Below are 17488 nucleotides of genomic sequence, written 5' to 3' on the forward strand. Positions count from 1 at the left end.
GGGCAGAGAGAGAGGGAGACACAGAATCGGAAACAGGCTCCAGGCTCTGAGCCATCAGCCCAGAGCCCGACGCGGGGCTCGAACTCACGGACCGCGAGATCGTGACCTGGCTGAAGTCGGACGCTCAACCGACTGCGCCACCCAGGCGCCCCGATCCGTCTTCATCTTAAAGACAGTTCTGTTCCCGGCAGGAGAGCAGGTGGAAATAACAGCCCATGGAAGACCATGGAAAACCAGACACATGGATCTCTTGGTGGAATTTATGACTCGCTTGAAAGTATCTGTGTCCTAAGCAGCTAACACGACTGGCTGCCATCAGGATATTTAATCTGCTCTCCAGCCATCAATGTTAGCAAAGGAAGACTGAGGGTGCTTGGAAACCTCACAGTTAGCCAATGGTGTGAGAAAAAGACATTTCATGTTTTCAATATCTCATGAGTGTAAGGTGACAAAATTCATTACTGCTAGAAGTTTTATTTTTAATTGTGGCTTAATTAACAATTTCCAAGTAAAATGTACTGTAGGTTTTATATCTTTCTTTCCAAATTAATACTTTTATCCTATTTCATAAAATATATATGTTATTCTATTAAATGGCTCTTCCCTGTATGAAGCGGGTCCTACCTGGGCCCACATCCCCCTAACAAGACGCTAATGCTTCAGAGCATTTACCAGAGAGTAAGACAGAAGACTACTCCGGAGAAATCAGAAACTTCCCTAGGACTTGTCATGAAGGCTCAGTTCCTTTGAAGTCACAGAAATGTCATAAACCACGCAGGTTTGGTTTTGCCCAAGGACAGCGTGAAGACTGGCTGACCCCACCAAAGCTGCTGCCAGCTCTTTAGCAATCGTCTGCCACCATCTCCGGGCAGATTTGAAGGCGACCTACTGTTAGTGACAACAAGGAAAAGGAGAGCCCGGATGGCCTACGAGAGCAGACTGAACAGCCAAACTCCAACCTGTGTCTGGGGCACTGTGTGCGGATATGCTCTCCCGAGTCAGTGCTCACAGGTGACAGCGGCAGGGTGGGAAACGAGCAGATGCCAGTGCTGGGTGATGGGTCTAAATGCCCCGGCACACATGTGCCTGCGTGACCGGTCCAAGGTCATGGTGCTGACACTGTTTTCCCAGCATGCTGTGCAGTGTCAAAGAGGAAGTTGGATGGTTCACAGGAACAGCACGGCACCTAATCTCAGATGCTGTCCCTTCGGCCTGCTGTTCTATGTACCGAAGATGCATATCCCTAAGCAGAGTTAAAAGCTAGAGCTGGGGGCGGGGAGCACCTGGGTGCCTCAGTTGGTTAAGCATCTAACTCTTAATTTCAGCTCAGGTCATCATCTCACAGTTCATGAGATTGAGCCCCATGTCGGGCTCCATGCTGAGAGCATGGAGTCTGCTTGGGATTCTCTCTCTCCCTCTCTCTCTGCCCCTCTCCTGCTCCTGCTCTGTCACTTGTCTCTCTCTCAAAATAAATAAACTTAATAATAATAATAAAAAAGCTATGGCTATGATGCTGTGGTAAGCTGAAAAATGCCCCAGCACCACCAAAGATACCCACGTCCTTGTCCCTGGTATCTGTGAATTCTCCCATATACGGCAAAACAAGAAAGGGGAGGGGTGCTTGGCCAATGGGATTAGGTCAAGATCTTTGGATGGGGAGACTATCCTGAATTATCTGGGGCAGGGGGAGACAGAGGGAGATTTGATACACATGGAGGAGACGGTCATGTGAAGACAGAGCAGAGAGAAACTCAGGATTTTGGCCTTGAGGACTGGAGGGGTGTGGCCACAAGCCAAGTAATGCCAGCAGCCACCAGACAATGGAAGAGGCAGAAAGCAGGTTCCGCTCACACCTTGACTGCTGACACCTTGAGGTCAGCCCCAGTGACACTGAGTTCCAACTTTTGGCCTTCAGAGCTGTGAGAGAATAGATTTTTGTTGTTTTAAGCCAGTTTGTGTGTTTGTGACAATTTATGACAGCAGCACTAGGACACAAATACAGAGAAGCAGGCATAGGAGTTAATGTCCCTGCTGGGGGGCTCAGGTGACACATGTAACTGGTCCCTCCCAGGACTGGGGTGCTGTTCAGTTTGGGGACCATTTTGTGTCCCCTTCTGACACAGACCATGGCTGTCAATACAATATCCAATGCCCAGAGGATAGCCACTGGTGCCCTAAACCTTCAGAGAAACTGTCAGGGCCCCCAGAGAACTAACACATTAAGACTTGTTTAAAATTGTGGAGGGGTGCCTGGGTGGCTCAGTCGGTTAAGTGTCTGACTCTGATTTCAGCTCAGGTCATGATCTCACAGTTCAAGCCCCACATCGGGCACGGAGCCTGCTTGGGATTCTCTCTCTCCTTCCTTCTCTGCCTCTTCCCCACTCACACTGTCTCTGTCTTCCTCAAACTAAATAAATAAAACTTTAAAAAATTTTTTTAATTTTTTTAATGTTTATTTATTTGAGAGAGAGAGAGAGAGAGAGAGAGAGAGAGAGAGAATGAGTGGGGGAGGGGAAGAGAGAGAGGGAGACACAGAATCCAAAATAGGCTCCAGGCTCTGAGCTGTCAGCACAGAGCCCGACCCAGGGCTTGAACCCACGAACAGTGAGATCATGACCTGAGCTGAAGTTGGATGCTCAACTGACTGAGCCACCCAGGTGCCCCAACTAAAAAAATTTCTTTAAATCATGGAAACAATGTAAATCATTACACATGAATGAAGAGCACAATTTAGTAGAATCTAGTTGATCCTTACCATGTAATTATTTCCATTACCCCATTTTACAGATGAGAAAACTGGGGCCCAGAGGAGTGAGTTGACTAGTCATGAACCAGTCTAAGCTAGAACATCTAGAATGCATTCTCTGAGAGTAAGTCACAGTGAAAGCCCCAAAGTTCCTTCCATCCCTAGGTCAATGCTGACACAGCAGAAAAAAAAAAAAAAGAAAAGAAAAGAAAAAGGTTCATAAACCATTGCTTCTGGTGTCTGGCAAATTAATTTGGCAGTAAATCATGTTCTGCCTTCTCAGTGTTGCTGTAGGATTTAACTATTTAAATATTTTATTGTTATGGGGCGCCTGGGTGGCTCAGTTAAGCGTCCAACTTCGGCTCACGTCATGATCTCACATTGTGAGTTCGAGCCCCGCATCGGGCTCCGTGCTGTCATTTCAGAACCAGGAGCCTGCTTTGGATTCTGTGTCTCCTTCTGTCTCTGCCACTCCCCCGCTCGCGTTCTGTCTCTCTCTCTCTCTCTCTCTCTCTCAAAAAATGAATAAACGTAAAAAAAAGTTAAATATTTTATTGTTATTTAGTCTTTGGTTTGTTTATTGGCTCATTGTTCCCTCCAGATTGTACATTCCTTTCGGGCAGGTGGATTTTCTCCTCCGCAGCAGCTAGCAGAGATCTTCGCCCAAAGCTAGTGTTCAATAAGCATTCATTTCTGTCCTGACAGGCCCACCAGCCAATTGGTAGGACTCAGTATAATTTCGTCTTTTTTTTTTACAGATGAGACCACGAAAGCCTACCAGAAGCCACCAGTTCCAGGAACAACCGCACAGCCAGTCACCCTGACGCAGATAACAGGAGCCACTGCCACTGGAGCTGCCCACGCCAGCCTGCCAAAGCCGTCCCCCTCTGCCGGCTCCACCAGCAGCAGCCTCAGACCCCAGCCCGTGGGCCTCAGGAGCGGGGAGCTGGGTCAGTAGGTAGACTGTGTGTTGTCATGCTCTAGGAAAGTAGGAGACGGGGCTTCCGGGGTAACAGCTCTGTCCGAATGCTCGTGCGGAGTCCCGCCTCTTGAGCTGGCTGAGGAGTAGCGCCGAGACCTGGGCCGGAAGTACGTGGTTGTGTCCTTCCAGACTCCAGGGGTAAATCTGAGCCTGATACTATGTTAGGACCAAGCTAAGAGCTAAGCGAACCACGTGGAAGGGGCTTAAGACAGATTCGGAAGTGTGACTGCTGTTACCATACTTAGGAAGGTAGGACGTTACGTGAAACTTTCCCATTGCAAAAGCCGAGTCGAAGGGATAGTAGGTTTCAAGGTAAATGCTGTTGCGTTTTAAGGGACAAACGTATGCTCCTGGAAGTCTTCAAATATTAGAAGCAAACAAAACCAAAAAAAAAAAAAAAGAAACAAAAAAAAAAAAAAAAACCAAAACAAAACTATAGGAAAAGCCAGACAGCTAAAGTTTTTATTCCCTTTCTGATTGCTTTTTATGTATCCGTTTCTTAAATAGTGTTTTAGATTTAACCAATCTTGGTATTACATGGTATTACCTCAAGAGCTGATAACTGATAACTCAGTCTCTAGTTTCTATGCAGGTTTTTATGCAAGCCATCCTAGGCTAGTAAGACCGTCTCATTTCTAAAGGTCTTCTGGAAAGAGTCCGGAACATTCCACAGCAGGAGTGACAGCAGGTTTTCCTAAATATTTCCCACCCAGGGCCATTTTCTCCTTCTAGGAGGACGTGCCCGGGACTTGTTCCTTCAGCCTCACCTCCCGCCACACAGCAGGGCCCTTGCCTGTTCCATATCAGAGTCCAGCCATCCATTCGTCCTTTTATCTAACAAATAACGTCAGCACTTGCAACGTGCTGGACACTTCGAAGCACCTTACAATTAGTCTATGAGATCCTCATAACCGAGCTACGTAATGAGATCTACGACTTCTGATTTCACTAATTCCTTGCATTGATGAGGAAACCAGAGAGAAGGGCAGTGAGGAAACCGGCCTCGGGTCACACGGCTGGGAAACAGCAGAGCCACGATGGCACCCCAGCAGCCGGGTTCCCCCCTGACTGTCCTGCAGGAGGCATCCCTGCCATCACCGAACACCCCAGGCACGAATGAAGCCATCCCAGAAACAAGGGCCTGACCTGCCCTTGCCACGGATGGGGCAGCGAGGCCAGAGGATGTTAGGCACCCCCAATGCCCACTGTGGTGAAGAATAACAACAGTGGAGCACGCAGTCCATGCTTCCCTGTGCTGGGCACCCTGTGTGCACTGTTTTTTTACTCAATGTTCCTAGCTACTCTATGAAACAAGGGTTATTTTCATTCCATGGGATGAACAACCCCTGGAAGGATCGATGATGGAAAAATGCCATAAAAATAATTGCTGGGATACACAGGACATGACCCCCATCCCCGCCCCCGCCATCCTGTTCCTCTGGAACCCCGGCTAACACGAGCACAGGCACACGATGCCTGACAGCAAGAGAAATAGGAAGCAAGGATCCTGGGTGAGAGGCCCTCAAGCCACAAGCTTTCCTTCTTCATAACTTCAGGCTCTTGACTTTAGGGGCCCTTGATTCTTTCAGAGACTTTTGAGTGGTTGAGTAAGTTGTTTGCTCCTGGTGTCTCCTCGGAGGAGGTCAGTTTTTACATAACACGTATAATTAAACATGTGGCATATTTATCTGGCTACACTGGGAGCTTGGAAATCCTGTGACAGGCTGGGCCTGTGCTGGTGGAAACCTCAAGGAACTTGATGTAGTGGCTCCTGACCTGGCAAAGCCTCATTATTCCTGGCTGGGGGACAGGGGCCGTTGGACAGCAGCCTCCCAGCCCGGCAGCCTCCCTCTTCAACCTCGGCCAGCGCCCACGCCGCCCCACAGCCTGCCAGGCAAACACTCAGAAGGAGCGCTCCATGCCGCCTCCACGGTAACTGCCAAGAAATGGGCCAGACTGGAAGGGGAGGAAGGGAGAGGGGGCATGAAGAAACCATGTTGCCCGCTCAAAGGATTTGCTGTAGGAATGAAGAGAAGTGAAAATGGATGTTTGAAGCCCTCTTTTTCTTTATTTTTTTAATTTTTTTTTCAACATTTATTTATTTTTGGGACAGAGAGAGACAGAGCATGAACGGGCAAGGGGCAGAGAGAGAGGGAGACACAGAATTGGAAACAGGCTCCAGGCTCTGAGCCATCAGCCCAGAGCCCGACGCGGGGCTCGAACTCACGGACCACGAGATCGTGACCTGGCTGAAGTCGGACGCTTACCCGACTGCGCCACTCAGGCGCCCCGACTTTTTCTTTTTTTAAGAAGAGTTTGTTGAAATACTTTCCACATATCATACAATTCACCCATTGAAATCATACAATTCAGTTGTTCTTAGTATATTTGCAGAGTTAGGCAACCATCCCCACGATCGATTCTAGAACATTTGCATCATCCCCAAAAGAAACCTGTACCCATTAACTGATCCCTCCGTCCCCCAGCCCCAGGTAACCATAAGTCTACTTTCACGAATGCCTATATTCATGTATGGCTATAGGTAACTTGCTGTGATCTTTTAGCCCAACTATATTATATCATAATCAGTACACAGATAATTCCTTTTTTTCTTCAAATCAATTGAGAATGTTCTGCTAGCTATAACAGAGCAACTCTCTTATTGCTGATAGACAAGTGAGTTGTTGTTACTGCCTTTATTAAGGGTTTTCTCCTCTTTTGTATTGACGAGAGTCAAAAGATTGTAGAAGTGTGTTGTAGATGGGGTGTCCAGGTGAAACCTAATTTATTTGTTTATTCAACAAATATTTATTGAGAGCCTACTATGTATCAGGCACTGCCCTGAGATCTTGGGCTACACCTGTGAACACACCCTAGCAAGATCCCTGCAACGGGTCCCTTCAGCTTAGGACACCTAGAAGTGTGTACCAGAACAGGAGCAATCTGCCTCTGGGATCAATGAGTATCTTTGCTCTACAATAAGATAAAAGGCTGCCTCTCAGACAGAACATAGGAACTTGGAGGGAGTCTTGCGGAAGGTGGAAACTTTGTAGCAGGAAAAGACAGGGGCTCTCCCAGCCCAAGAAGAGGAGCTGATAACAGATGGAAGAAAAAGGATGGGTCTGGACACCCCTTAACTGACCCGTGAATAGGCAAACCTAACAAGACAGTGAGGAACAAATCAAGGCTGGGGGTAAGGGAGCCAAGAGCCAGAGCAACAGAGACTTCTCAGAGGGACAGGAGTGAGGCTGTCCGTCATGAGAGAAGCCAGACTACACGGGCACCCACAGAGCCACATCCCACAACCAGAGAGGGCAGCCAGTAGAACCAGATCCGTAGATATGCTGGGGAAGGAGTTCTGGAAAAGATGGAAAATCCCTCCAGGCCTGCTCTGCAGGGTCAGCTGAATCTACCGCAGGCTTACAAGGGTGGGGTGGCTCTGCTGGGCATGATTTTCCTAGTCGGGTTCCTTTCAAGAGTGCCGCAGGTGACTCAGGAGACCTAACATTACATGTGCCCACGAAGAAGGGTAAACCAAGGAAGGGAGCAGAGCGCCGCCTGGTGGCAAGACATGCGGGCGGCTGTGGTCATTCACCTTCTCGCCGTTTAGCTCCTCTCTGAAAGCGTATCTGTCGTTAAGTTTATCTGGAAAACTTAGGTCTTCAAGTCCAGTCTTACAAATAGTAAGAAAAAGATGAACATTCCCATGGAAAAATAGGTGAAGGTCATGACCAGGCAAGCCACAGTGGAAGAACTGTAAATGACCAATAAATAGAGCAGAAGATGTTCAACCTCTCCAGGAGTCAAATCAATGCAAATTAAGCTATACCACATCCTTCTTCACCAATTCACATGAGAAACTGAGGATACGTGGTTTGGGCAAAAGTGTAGAGAAACGACCCAGAATTTGCACCTACTGGAATGTATCCTGAGGTAACGTCATCTGAGGGGGACAAGGAGCCTGGACACAGATGTTGTTCCTAACAGAAAAAGAAGTACAAGCGATTTAATTGTCCACCATCAGAATGGTTAAAGCAATTAGCACACAGCTATTACCATTTTGATGAATATGTGCACCTCCTGGCAGGAGACTGGCCTGTGGTGGGTTGTTAACTCAAGGAAGGAGTCGACAAAACAGCACGGGTGCTGATCTCACTTGTGTACCAGCAACCGGAGGATAGAGGGATTGCATGTGGGTTCTTGCTATACACCGCATATATTTTCACAGTGAGCACATGTTATCGTTACAATGAGACAGAAAACAAAGCTATTTAGAGTTTGTATTCAGACGGATGGAACAGAGTCAAAGGGAGGGAAACGTTGACTTGTGGACAGTTTGGGTTTTAAGAGAAATTGATATTGTTCCATGACCTTTTTTTTCTCTCCCCCTCCCTGAAACTTGGTTCCTTCTCTCAGCTCATTTTCTATGGTTCCCTCTTTATAAAATCCCCCTCCTTCCTTTTAAAGCCTTGCTTCAGAGCAATTGCCCAATAAATAATGAACACCGAAGTTGCATTTGATTTTCTCATAAAGTAATTAAGGATAACCCTTCGTGTGCCTTTAAAATGACTGAAAGCTAATGCTATTTGTGTCAATACCCTGTTAACGCCATTTAAGCAAATTGTTAAATGTTAAGTGACATTGCTATTGAAGGATTACTTTAACCTCCTCAGGAGTGGCACCGTTGAGAATTATTGTAAGAATAATGAAGTATAAAAAAAAATAGGGCACTTTAGTAAAAGATACTTACTTTGACAATTGTGAAATACAAGGGTGATTATTATGTGGAATTTTCAGTCAGTTTTTTGAGTTGAATTCCTGCTCCCCCCCCCTTTTTTTTTTCCATTTCAATGCCTCCTCGGGGTAGGTTCAGACCACCCAAGGACAAAGCTTTACCTTAGCTCTGACCTTGGTAATGTCTTGCTAGGCTGGATCATGGAAAGAATGAGAACAGTTCAATGAAAATTCATGCTCTGACCGGTCAAATGTTATTACAGATCTCTGGGCCACCAGCACCTACACAAGCGGCCAAAACAGCCCCCGCGCGGATCCAGGTAAGAACCTGAACTCACCTTTCCAGCTACTGATGGAAGTTAAGCGTGTTTACATGAGCTTTGTCATTCCAGATCCTTGCCATTTGATTTAGATTTGGACAGAGGGCATTAAACCAGTGATGCCAACAGGAGATACTGCTCAGGGGCCCAGCTTGTGAGGAAACTTGAAAGGAATGCAAAGCTTTCACCCATGGCTGTTCCCTCGAGGCACTTTTGTGCAGGTTATGATGGAAATTCCTAAGGATTCAGTAACTAGGCTCTTGTAAACCTGAAAAGGGATACTCTCTGGGGTTTATGCTTGAGGAACTAGGGTAAAAGAAAGAGAAAAATTTGTGGCTTTGTCTAGGGAAGGGCAGAGCCGATCTTGCTGGGGTAATTCTATGATATGGAGAATAGAAGCCCATTCTCTCTCCTCCAGGAATTCTGTGACTTATGACACTCCCAGCAACCCTTTGTTCACGTCTGTGTGGATCCCTTAAAGTTTGGCCCAAGCCCTGGGATGGCAGAGGGATGAGGCAAGTAATTCTCTTCTCTGTGATGCCCTGGAGGAGGCCTGCAGAGATTAGAAAGGAAAATCCAGCAGGGCCGGGCGCTTTCTACAAACTGTGCTCAGGGCCTGGGCCACAAGCTGATCCACTTGATCCAGGGACACAAAGCCTTTTGCAGCCACAGGGCACTGCCACGTGGGGCCTGGGTCTCCCAAGGAAAAGAGTCCAGGTTTTACTCTTGCTGGGGGATACCAGTCTGTCCTCCGCATGTTAAAAGATTCCTAGAGACTATTGGTTCTGTTTTGCTTTGATACTGGATCAGAGCAGGGGCTCCATGTGGTCCCCCATCTAGTTGCTGCCCAACTGTACCTTTGCCAAAGCACACGCTGTTGTCCTGGACAAAGGGTTTTAAGAATCAGATCTCTGGGCAAGGCAAGGGTTCCAAGGCCATCCTAGCCTTCAGTAGGCCCCCGGGACCCTTCAGGCAGCCAGGCACGGGGCACTCCCTCACCCTGTCCCCTTGGCTAGGATCTCTGCCTCCTCCACCACCCCCAGAAGGAGAGCCAAGCTCAGCCAGCTTGGCTGACCTCCGAGGAAGATCTGAACCGGGGGCACTTATACTAGGGGGCAAATTAAGGGAGGAGAGCAGACTGCTGGTTGCACCTGAATCAGCTGATGCCGGGTGATCCCATCAGGTATCCAAAGTCAGGATTCTCCCAGAGCTGCTTTCCAGAAGCCTGCTGGAGCACAGGTCAGCCCGGGTAAGCTGCCCGCTGCTCACCAGCCGTGCTCCAGCACCCTTGCAAATACCTTACTCCCCACGCACTGGCTGCTGGCCCCTGCAGCTCATCCTGCCACGTGGTCAGAGTTTGTGGGCATGCCAAGGCGTTTTACCTTCTAGAAAACGTCTCTTTGCTTTGTCTGTTCTTGGCGTGTCAAAGAGAAAAATCTCCAGCCGTGCAGACACCCAGTAGCGCTCATGGGTTGGGTCTGCTTGAGAGGCTCCCGCCTGGGCGGCCTATGCCCCCACCTTGCACACCCCAGGACCCGCCTCTGGGATTGACTGAGCTCACATACACCACAAATCAGACACGGCTCAGGGGGTGGTTGGTAATGAGGCACGTTACCTGATCTCCAAGCTCCTACTTTTGACTCCCAAGAACCCAAGGTTACTTTCAGTGATTGACCCCATTCTCTTTTTCTAATGCTACCTCTCTAGTTCTCTAGCTCTGAGCCCTCATTCCTTTCCCTTTGTCTTTCATGCTCCCAGCCATTATGCTCCATCTTCCTAAACTTTCCAGATGCGCCCAGCTGCCTTTGTATCCTCAAATCCTACCCATTTCCGCAGCTCCTTCCCTCACCGTCATCCCTGGAACTTTGCTCTGAGCCACCCACCCACCCCCAGAGAGCCCTGGCCTCGGAGTGTCTCCTAGCCCACGGGCACCCAGGCCTCACCGGTCCCGCAGCCTCGTTAGGGCTCCTGCCTGTGGGCAGAAGCCACTCGCACACCGTGAGCAAAGGCAGGTCAGAACGTTTGGGGCTCTTAGATACCCTCTGTCAGGCTCTCACCTCAGAGGTAATCAGGCCTATCAGGCAAGTTGCCCAGTTCTTCAGCTAGAAAATCACTGAGACATGGAATTGGGATGAATTGCATAAACTGCCTCTGGTCTGATTCCCCACCAAATATGCCAGAGAAAGGCTTTTGCCCCACGTCAGATACCTTTGAGTGAGTGGTCAGGAGGGGTCCCAGCCCCCTCACTGTTAGACGTAACTATCTAGAACTTAGGCCCATTGATCCTAATTTGGCTAAACTAGTGTGTCTCAGAGTGAAGCCTGAGGACCCTGCTCATGGGGATCCTGGGATGTCCTCCCTGCTCCCACCGCACAACTGAGTGAGGCCAGACTTTCTTCTCGTCCTTCAACCGAAACATGTCCCAACAGACTGAGGAACAGATATCAGATTCCCACAGTCTTCTGTTATGCCAGGCATTGAAGAAATTTGTCACCCTTGTCACTGAATTATTTTGGAAAATAGCTATTTCTCATGTTAAAAAAAAAAAAGCATAATAAATGGTGAAATAGTTAACATTCTGTTTCAAATGACCGAGCATTTTGATTTTTAGTAGGATAACACACAAACAAGAACCCCTTGGGGTCTTCGGTCATTTTTTTAAACATTTATTTATTTATTTATTTATTTATTTATTTATTTATTTATTTATTGAGAGACAGAGAGAGAGACAGAGCACGAGAGGTGGAGGGGCAGAGAGAAAGGGAGACACAGGCTCCAGGCTCCGAGCTGTCAGCAGAGAGCCTAACACAGGGCTTGAACTCATGAACCATGAGATCATGAGCTAAGCCAAAGCTGGATGCTTAACCAACTGAGCCACCCAGGCGCCCCTTCACTCATTTTTAAGAGTATGAATTTGAGAGCCTTTCAAATATACAAAAGGAGCCTTCACATCCACCTTACGTCTCATCTTTTCTAGGATAAATTTCTCCGGTTCCTCCCACAGGTCTTTCTGTGACCTGGCAGATTGTGACCACAGTCCTCAAAGGACTCACACAGAGCACTCAGACCAGAACACGATGCCACCTACAAGGGGTGTGTGCCAGGGCACTGCCTCTCGCTGCCTAAATATTCTGTTTCCATCATGGCAATAACTCAGTAACTCAAGTCACCAGGGTGTTTTTCTCTTGCACTTCTACAGAAGCAGGTCACATCCGTCCTGTCTTTGTGCCATTGAGTCTTTGAACCCAACTTAGAATATCACACTTATCGCTGTGAAATTCCTCAGTTTTGTCTCTTGCCATCTTCCTGTATCTTAATTCTGTCATTTAGTGTATTAACTATCCTTCCGACTTTTCTGTCATCCGCATAATGGATTAATGTGCCACCTGCCTCTTTTCTCATCACTGATACAAATCTATACCACATGGGACCAAATCTCAGCGCCCCACTAAATACCTGTGTTTAAGGCAACCCACTAACAGACGTGGACAGCTATACATGGACCTCATGAGATTGTCGTTGGCCTCAGTAGTTCATCCTCTCCTCCCCAGGACGCCAGACTTAAAACCCACCTCCCACCATGCCTTCTGCCCAACCTCCCCAACTTAAGCCACCATCCCCACTGCAGAGGAACTGTTCTTTAATTAAAAGAAATTCTATTTCCTGAGCATGCTAGATGTCAGACACTGTGCTTTGCATTAGGACTACAAAGACAACTAAGATATTTTCTTCTTAGAATTCTGCCTCCACAGGTAGAAGGCCCCACACCCTGGTCCTTCAGAGTCATCCGTAAGGCCACTGCCACCTCTGGCCTCCACTGCCAGGCCCTGCCCCTCCTTCCAGCACCCTCTGAGTGGGGACAGGAGCCACCTTGCTAGCATGGCCACACCAGCTGTATTTCCAGGGGAAGGAGGGTGCTTCTGATGATTTCAGTTAGAACTCGGTGACTTTGCCTCGGAACCATTCTGCTTCTGCTGTCTGGCTTCAGGCTACCGTGTTCGATCCAATAGGCTTCACCTGCCTGGAAACCCAACCATGGAATTAATGTTGTCTGCACGCGAAAAGGCTGCCAGGTCCCAAACCAATATCCCACACCAAGCTGGGAGGGCAACCCGTCTGTAAACCCAGCATTATGGATGCGTCGGTGACAGATCAAGTGCCTAGAACCTTGGACTGTCCTCAGCCTGCTCTGATAGCCCTTGTGTTCTCTCTGGCCCAGCCAGCGGCTCTGCGAGTGCGTGCCATTTCACTACAGCAAGAGGGAGCTGTCCACAGGGACCGTGCGGCTCCAGGCAGGGAGCTGGGCCAAGGGAAGGAGGGTACGGGGGTGCCCCAGCTCCGGAGGCCTGCTGCCTCTCAGACCGCCACCTCCTAACACTCACACTCCAGGGGACTCTCTGGGGAGAACCCGGTGGGGGGGGGGGCGAAGGGCCAACTGTGCTTCTGCCCCATAAAACTTTACAGCCCTAAGGGCCGTGTCTTACAGCTCCCGCTTAGGTCTTGTGCTGGTCACCTCCAGATGTGCAGGGAACGGAAGCTGTCACCAGTGCAGAGGTCATCACCAGGGTCTCAGAGCAGGGATATGGGGGTCCCCCACATTTAGCGTGAGTCACGGGGAGTGTGCCAGGTTGTGTGTCCTTCAGTGGCCTAAGATGACCCTGAGATGCCGACGTGACAGTGACTTCGCACGTGTGATGAACAGGGAGTGATTAAGTGCAGACTCTGGAGCCTGAGCTCGAAGTTCAGCTCGACCTCTCCCTGTGCCTCAGCTTCCTCACCTGTAACGTGAGGTCGCAGCCGTAACCCAACTCACGGGGCCGTTGTGACTTAAACTTGCAAAGTGCTTGGCCAGTGCCTGACGCCAGCACGCTCTTAGTAAACGTTAACGGATCTACATTTTTTCCACGGAAATCCTTCAGAGCCAATTCTTCCCTTAGACGCTGACTGTATCTATGAGATGACCAAGCGAGTATCGTCCCAAAAAATAAGTCCTTGTTTTTTAAGACTGGCTTACACTTTGCGATGTGATTTTGTACACATTAACCTCTGTGGGAAGCAGGTCAAGGCAGGTGTTCATGACCTCAGCTTTACACAGGAGAAAACTTGAGGTCAGAGAAGGTAGGCAAGTCCCCCAACCCCCCAGCCAAGGTTGGGTAGACAGAGGATGGGTCTTCCAGTGCCTTTTATCCTCACATCACCTGGTTACTCTTCAACACCAGAAAGTCAGTGTTCTCACAGACTTCCTTCCCATCACCACCAAGTCCAAAAAACACCAAGTCTCAGCTGTCCAAATATTTTTCAGCCTCCGGCTTTTGGATAAGTGATTTGGTTCATGCTTGTCCCAAACAAATATAAGTGGCACCAACAGAAAGACAGGCTCCCAGGACAGGAGGAAGGGCTTGGTTCCCTGCTGTCAGGGAACTGTTTCTCTCTTGCTAAAGTATGCCCAGAATTCTAATTCGTTGTAGCATTCAAGGGTGCTGAAAGCCTTGGGCAAAAACTGAGATGCTACCAGACTCGTTCTTCAAGGAAAGGGTGAAGTGCGTGTGTTTACCAGTAGGTGGCGATAGAGAAATGAGGCGAGCCGACCGTTTAAACTTCTAAGTCATAAATATTTGAACAGGGAGATCATCTCACCCAACCTGCTAATGTGATTCGCAGAGAAATTAAGGTTCACAGAGGGTAGGAGACTTGTTTAAGGTGTACGCCTGGTTAATGGCTGAGCCAGATTAAACTCAGTTCTCACCACTAAATCAGAATGTGCACGAACGCAGACGGCCTTTCAAAATAGCCGGGCACCTTCATCCTATGAAGGAAAACATCACTTCTTTTGGGTGTGTTACTCATTTCAGCCTGCCGCAAAGCTGATGGGCTGATTACACTTTCTGAGCTGGGGAGGTGGGGACAGAAGGAAGGGACAGAGGAAGAGAAACAGCTATTTTGGTGTCCTTATGAGGCTTCGTAACACGTTTGTGCTGCCTCTGAGCCCCTCCTGGCCATGATTCTCCAAAAGACGTCAGGGACTATTGGGTAAGAATCCCCCTCCCTTCCTGACCACGCTTTCTACCTTATCAACCCCAGTTTATAGTGGGGCATTAAACATTTTACTGCACATAGAAATGCCCGGTGACTCTGCTTTATTCTGCATGAGGCACACAATGAGCAGCCGAGCCCCAGGAAATGAGTGGACTGCCCACTCCCTGACGGGGCCAGATTTGTTCTGTGTGGTTCTAAGGAAGAGAACATAAAATAGATGGGTGAGTCAAATGTACCTGAAATGATATTGGGTATATGCTGGGCGCTTAGTAAGTGTGGATGGAGGGGTGGATTAAGATTTCCGATCAATATGATGAAAAATTTTCTAACAGTCTCAAAGGTCCGAGAAGAAATGTACTGTCTTGGTTGGGTATGTAATGAGTTCCCTGTCTCTGGCGGTATCCAAGCACCAGCCATCCACTCACTTGGTAGTGATGTTGTGGAAGCATGCTGGGGAGGTTGGTCTGGATTGGATGAGCTTTTAGGTCCCCTTGAATCCCGGGATTTTTATAGTCCATGATTCTTGGTGCACAGTAAAAGAAAGGAAAGGGCAAAGATGTTTTTGTCTTTGGTTTTCAGAGCTTCCCAGGAGAAAAAACGCTGTAGGTTTTAGGTGGTATCTTCCTAACGTCTGGTCCCGTGTTCTTTTATTTAACTCTCTGCCACAAGTGGAAAATGTTATCATCCGGGCAGTTCACTTGAAAGTTTCTGCTGGTTTCACCTAAATAACAAGTTTGCTTCTTTTTAATTTTGAAAATCAGGGGAAATGGACTTGTGGAAACCTGGATCGGTCCTTTTAGATGCAGGTAATTATACAGCCCAACCCCCTGGCCATGACTAGATGGAGACATAGGATTACAGAATCACGAGAGTCTGATAATCCAGCTGTTGGCACAGAGGCCACTGTTGTCCACCGGATAACAAAAGGGAAGTGAGAGTCATGAAGACCCGAACATACAAGGGAGTGAGTTCCTCACCCCAAAGTTAGGTTTAGAGGCTCACTCCATCTCGAAGCACACTCTGACTTCCTTCTGTTGCCCTGTCCTTCTTTGCAAAGTGGTATTCAGCTTGGCCCTTGACATGAATGAGTGTTGCTCGCTGTTTACTGTTTACTGAATTAAGGATCTGAAACTCCAACTGCAAACACAGCCTTCTGGCTCTCAGTCTGAGGGTAGATTTTACTGGTAGGGAACGACGGGGTGGAGGAGAGGCCTCTGGCCTCACGTTTCTTCCCCCCTCCCTCCAACATGGAGCCTTGGACAGTTTCCCTGAGAGGCTCCTGGCTGAGAAATGCCGTTAGACACCCAAAGCGAATTTTCAAAATGATGTGAAGAAGTGGGATGAGCAGACTGACCTTTCATGGAAAGATGAAATCATGTGCTTGGCAAATTGGAAAAACTAACAAGCCTGGAGAAAGCTCACCACAGCCAAGAGCAGAGCCCCCCGCACTTCTCTCCTCTGACGGAGCCTCTGGGAGGGCACCCCACACTCCAGGCATGCTGAAAATAGGAAGACCAACTTCCCAGGCCATCTTATTGATGGTCTTTATTCCCTTATATGATACATGTGTGAACTTGGCTTCCATGTAAATGGCTCTAAAGCACATTCCCAAGGCTGAAATTCAACACACACACACACACACACACGCACGCACGCACGCACTAAAAGGACAAAACCCTTTTGTAGCTTCCCCTCTAATCTCAGGCTGTGGAGGGGAGGGGTTGCGTTCTAGATCCTCTCACTTGTTGGAGTTGCTGGTATCTTATCTCCTGCCCAGCAGCTTACATCTGCCCCCCCCCCCCCCGCCAGTTAGACTGGCCATGTGTCTCACCCATCTTTGTGCATTGACTCAGTCACCAAATGTTGACCGAGGACCTATGGTGATAGGCACCGTGAAGGTTTATTCGATGGGTAAGACACATGCCCTGACCTTGAGATTTTCAGAGTTTTACAGAGGGATAATTCACACTGGCAAAGTGCTTACTGCTTGCAGGTAAGGCAACTAAGGCTCAGACAGACTCAGTTAACAGGCAGTAGGGAACAGAACTCAAGTTTCTGACTTCAGACCCCTGAGCACCCATAAGCTGCCATGTCTTTTGTAGACTGTCAGTAATTCAGTCTTATCTCTCAAGGTGGGGGTGGTGTGGAGAAGAACACAGTCAAGCCTGTAGCCAAGCCCCTCACCCTGCAGCCGGGTGTGAATATCCATTATGTCCCCATCCCTGGGGTAAGGCCAGATGCTTCCTGTTCTTGTAAGTCACCAAAAGTTTTACTGCTCTTTCCAGGATTTGTTCCAAAAGAAGAATTAAGCACACAGACTTTGGAGCCGCTATCCCAGGGAGATCCAAGTAAGTTAACTGACAACTAGAAACCCATAGTGGCCGTGACATCCAATCTGCTTCCCTCTCTCCCCGCTTACTCCCACCGAAACCCACCTCTTTCCCACCCTGGATCTATTGATCTCCTCTCTTCTGTCACTTTGTTCTAAGGGGAAAGGGAAGCTTATGGAGGATTTAAACTGTGTACACGAAGGGGAGAGGATCGGATTTTTTAAACATCACTATGGCAACAGGGTGGGATGGAAAAGGGAGACAAAGGAGGGGGGTAGAGGAGGAGACCGGCTTGCCAGCAGGGCCAGGGGCTTACTGGGCATGAGGGCAGACAGAGCTC

At 48.5% G+C, this 17488-nt stretch overlaps 1 protein-coding gene across 3 annotated transcripts in view; it reads left to right on the forward strand.

The window, feature by feature from the left end:
* The window catches only part of VIT (vitrin), a 105355-nt gene that overhangs the window by 58801 nt on the left and 29066 nt on the right, over positions 1-17488 (forward strand). For 2 of the 3 annotated variants that reach the window (XM_040496509.1, XM_040496507.1), the window contains exons 7-10: positions 3505-3696; positions 8726-8782; positions 15580-15624; positions 17104-17166. In XM_040496509.1, the coding sequence (XP_040352443.1) occupies positions 3505-3696; positions 8726-8782; positions 15580-15624; positions 17104-17166 (357 nt within the window). The remainder of the gene's footprint in view (positions 1-3504; positions 3697-8725; positions 8783-15579; positions 15625-17103; positions 17167-17488) is intronic. The other variant, XM_040496508.1, reaches the window with a different exon arrangement.

This window comes from Herpailurus yagouaroundi, unplaced genomic scaffold (genome assembly GCF_014898765.1).
Source record: "Herpailurus yagouaroundi ecotype Mexico unplaced genomic scaffold, PumYag 188, whole genome shotgun sequence".
Classification (NCBI taxonomy): domain Eukaryota; kingdom Metazoa; phylum Chordata; class Mammalia; order Carnivora; family Felidae; genus Herpailurus; species Herpailurus yagouaroundi.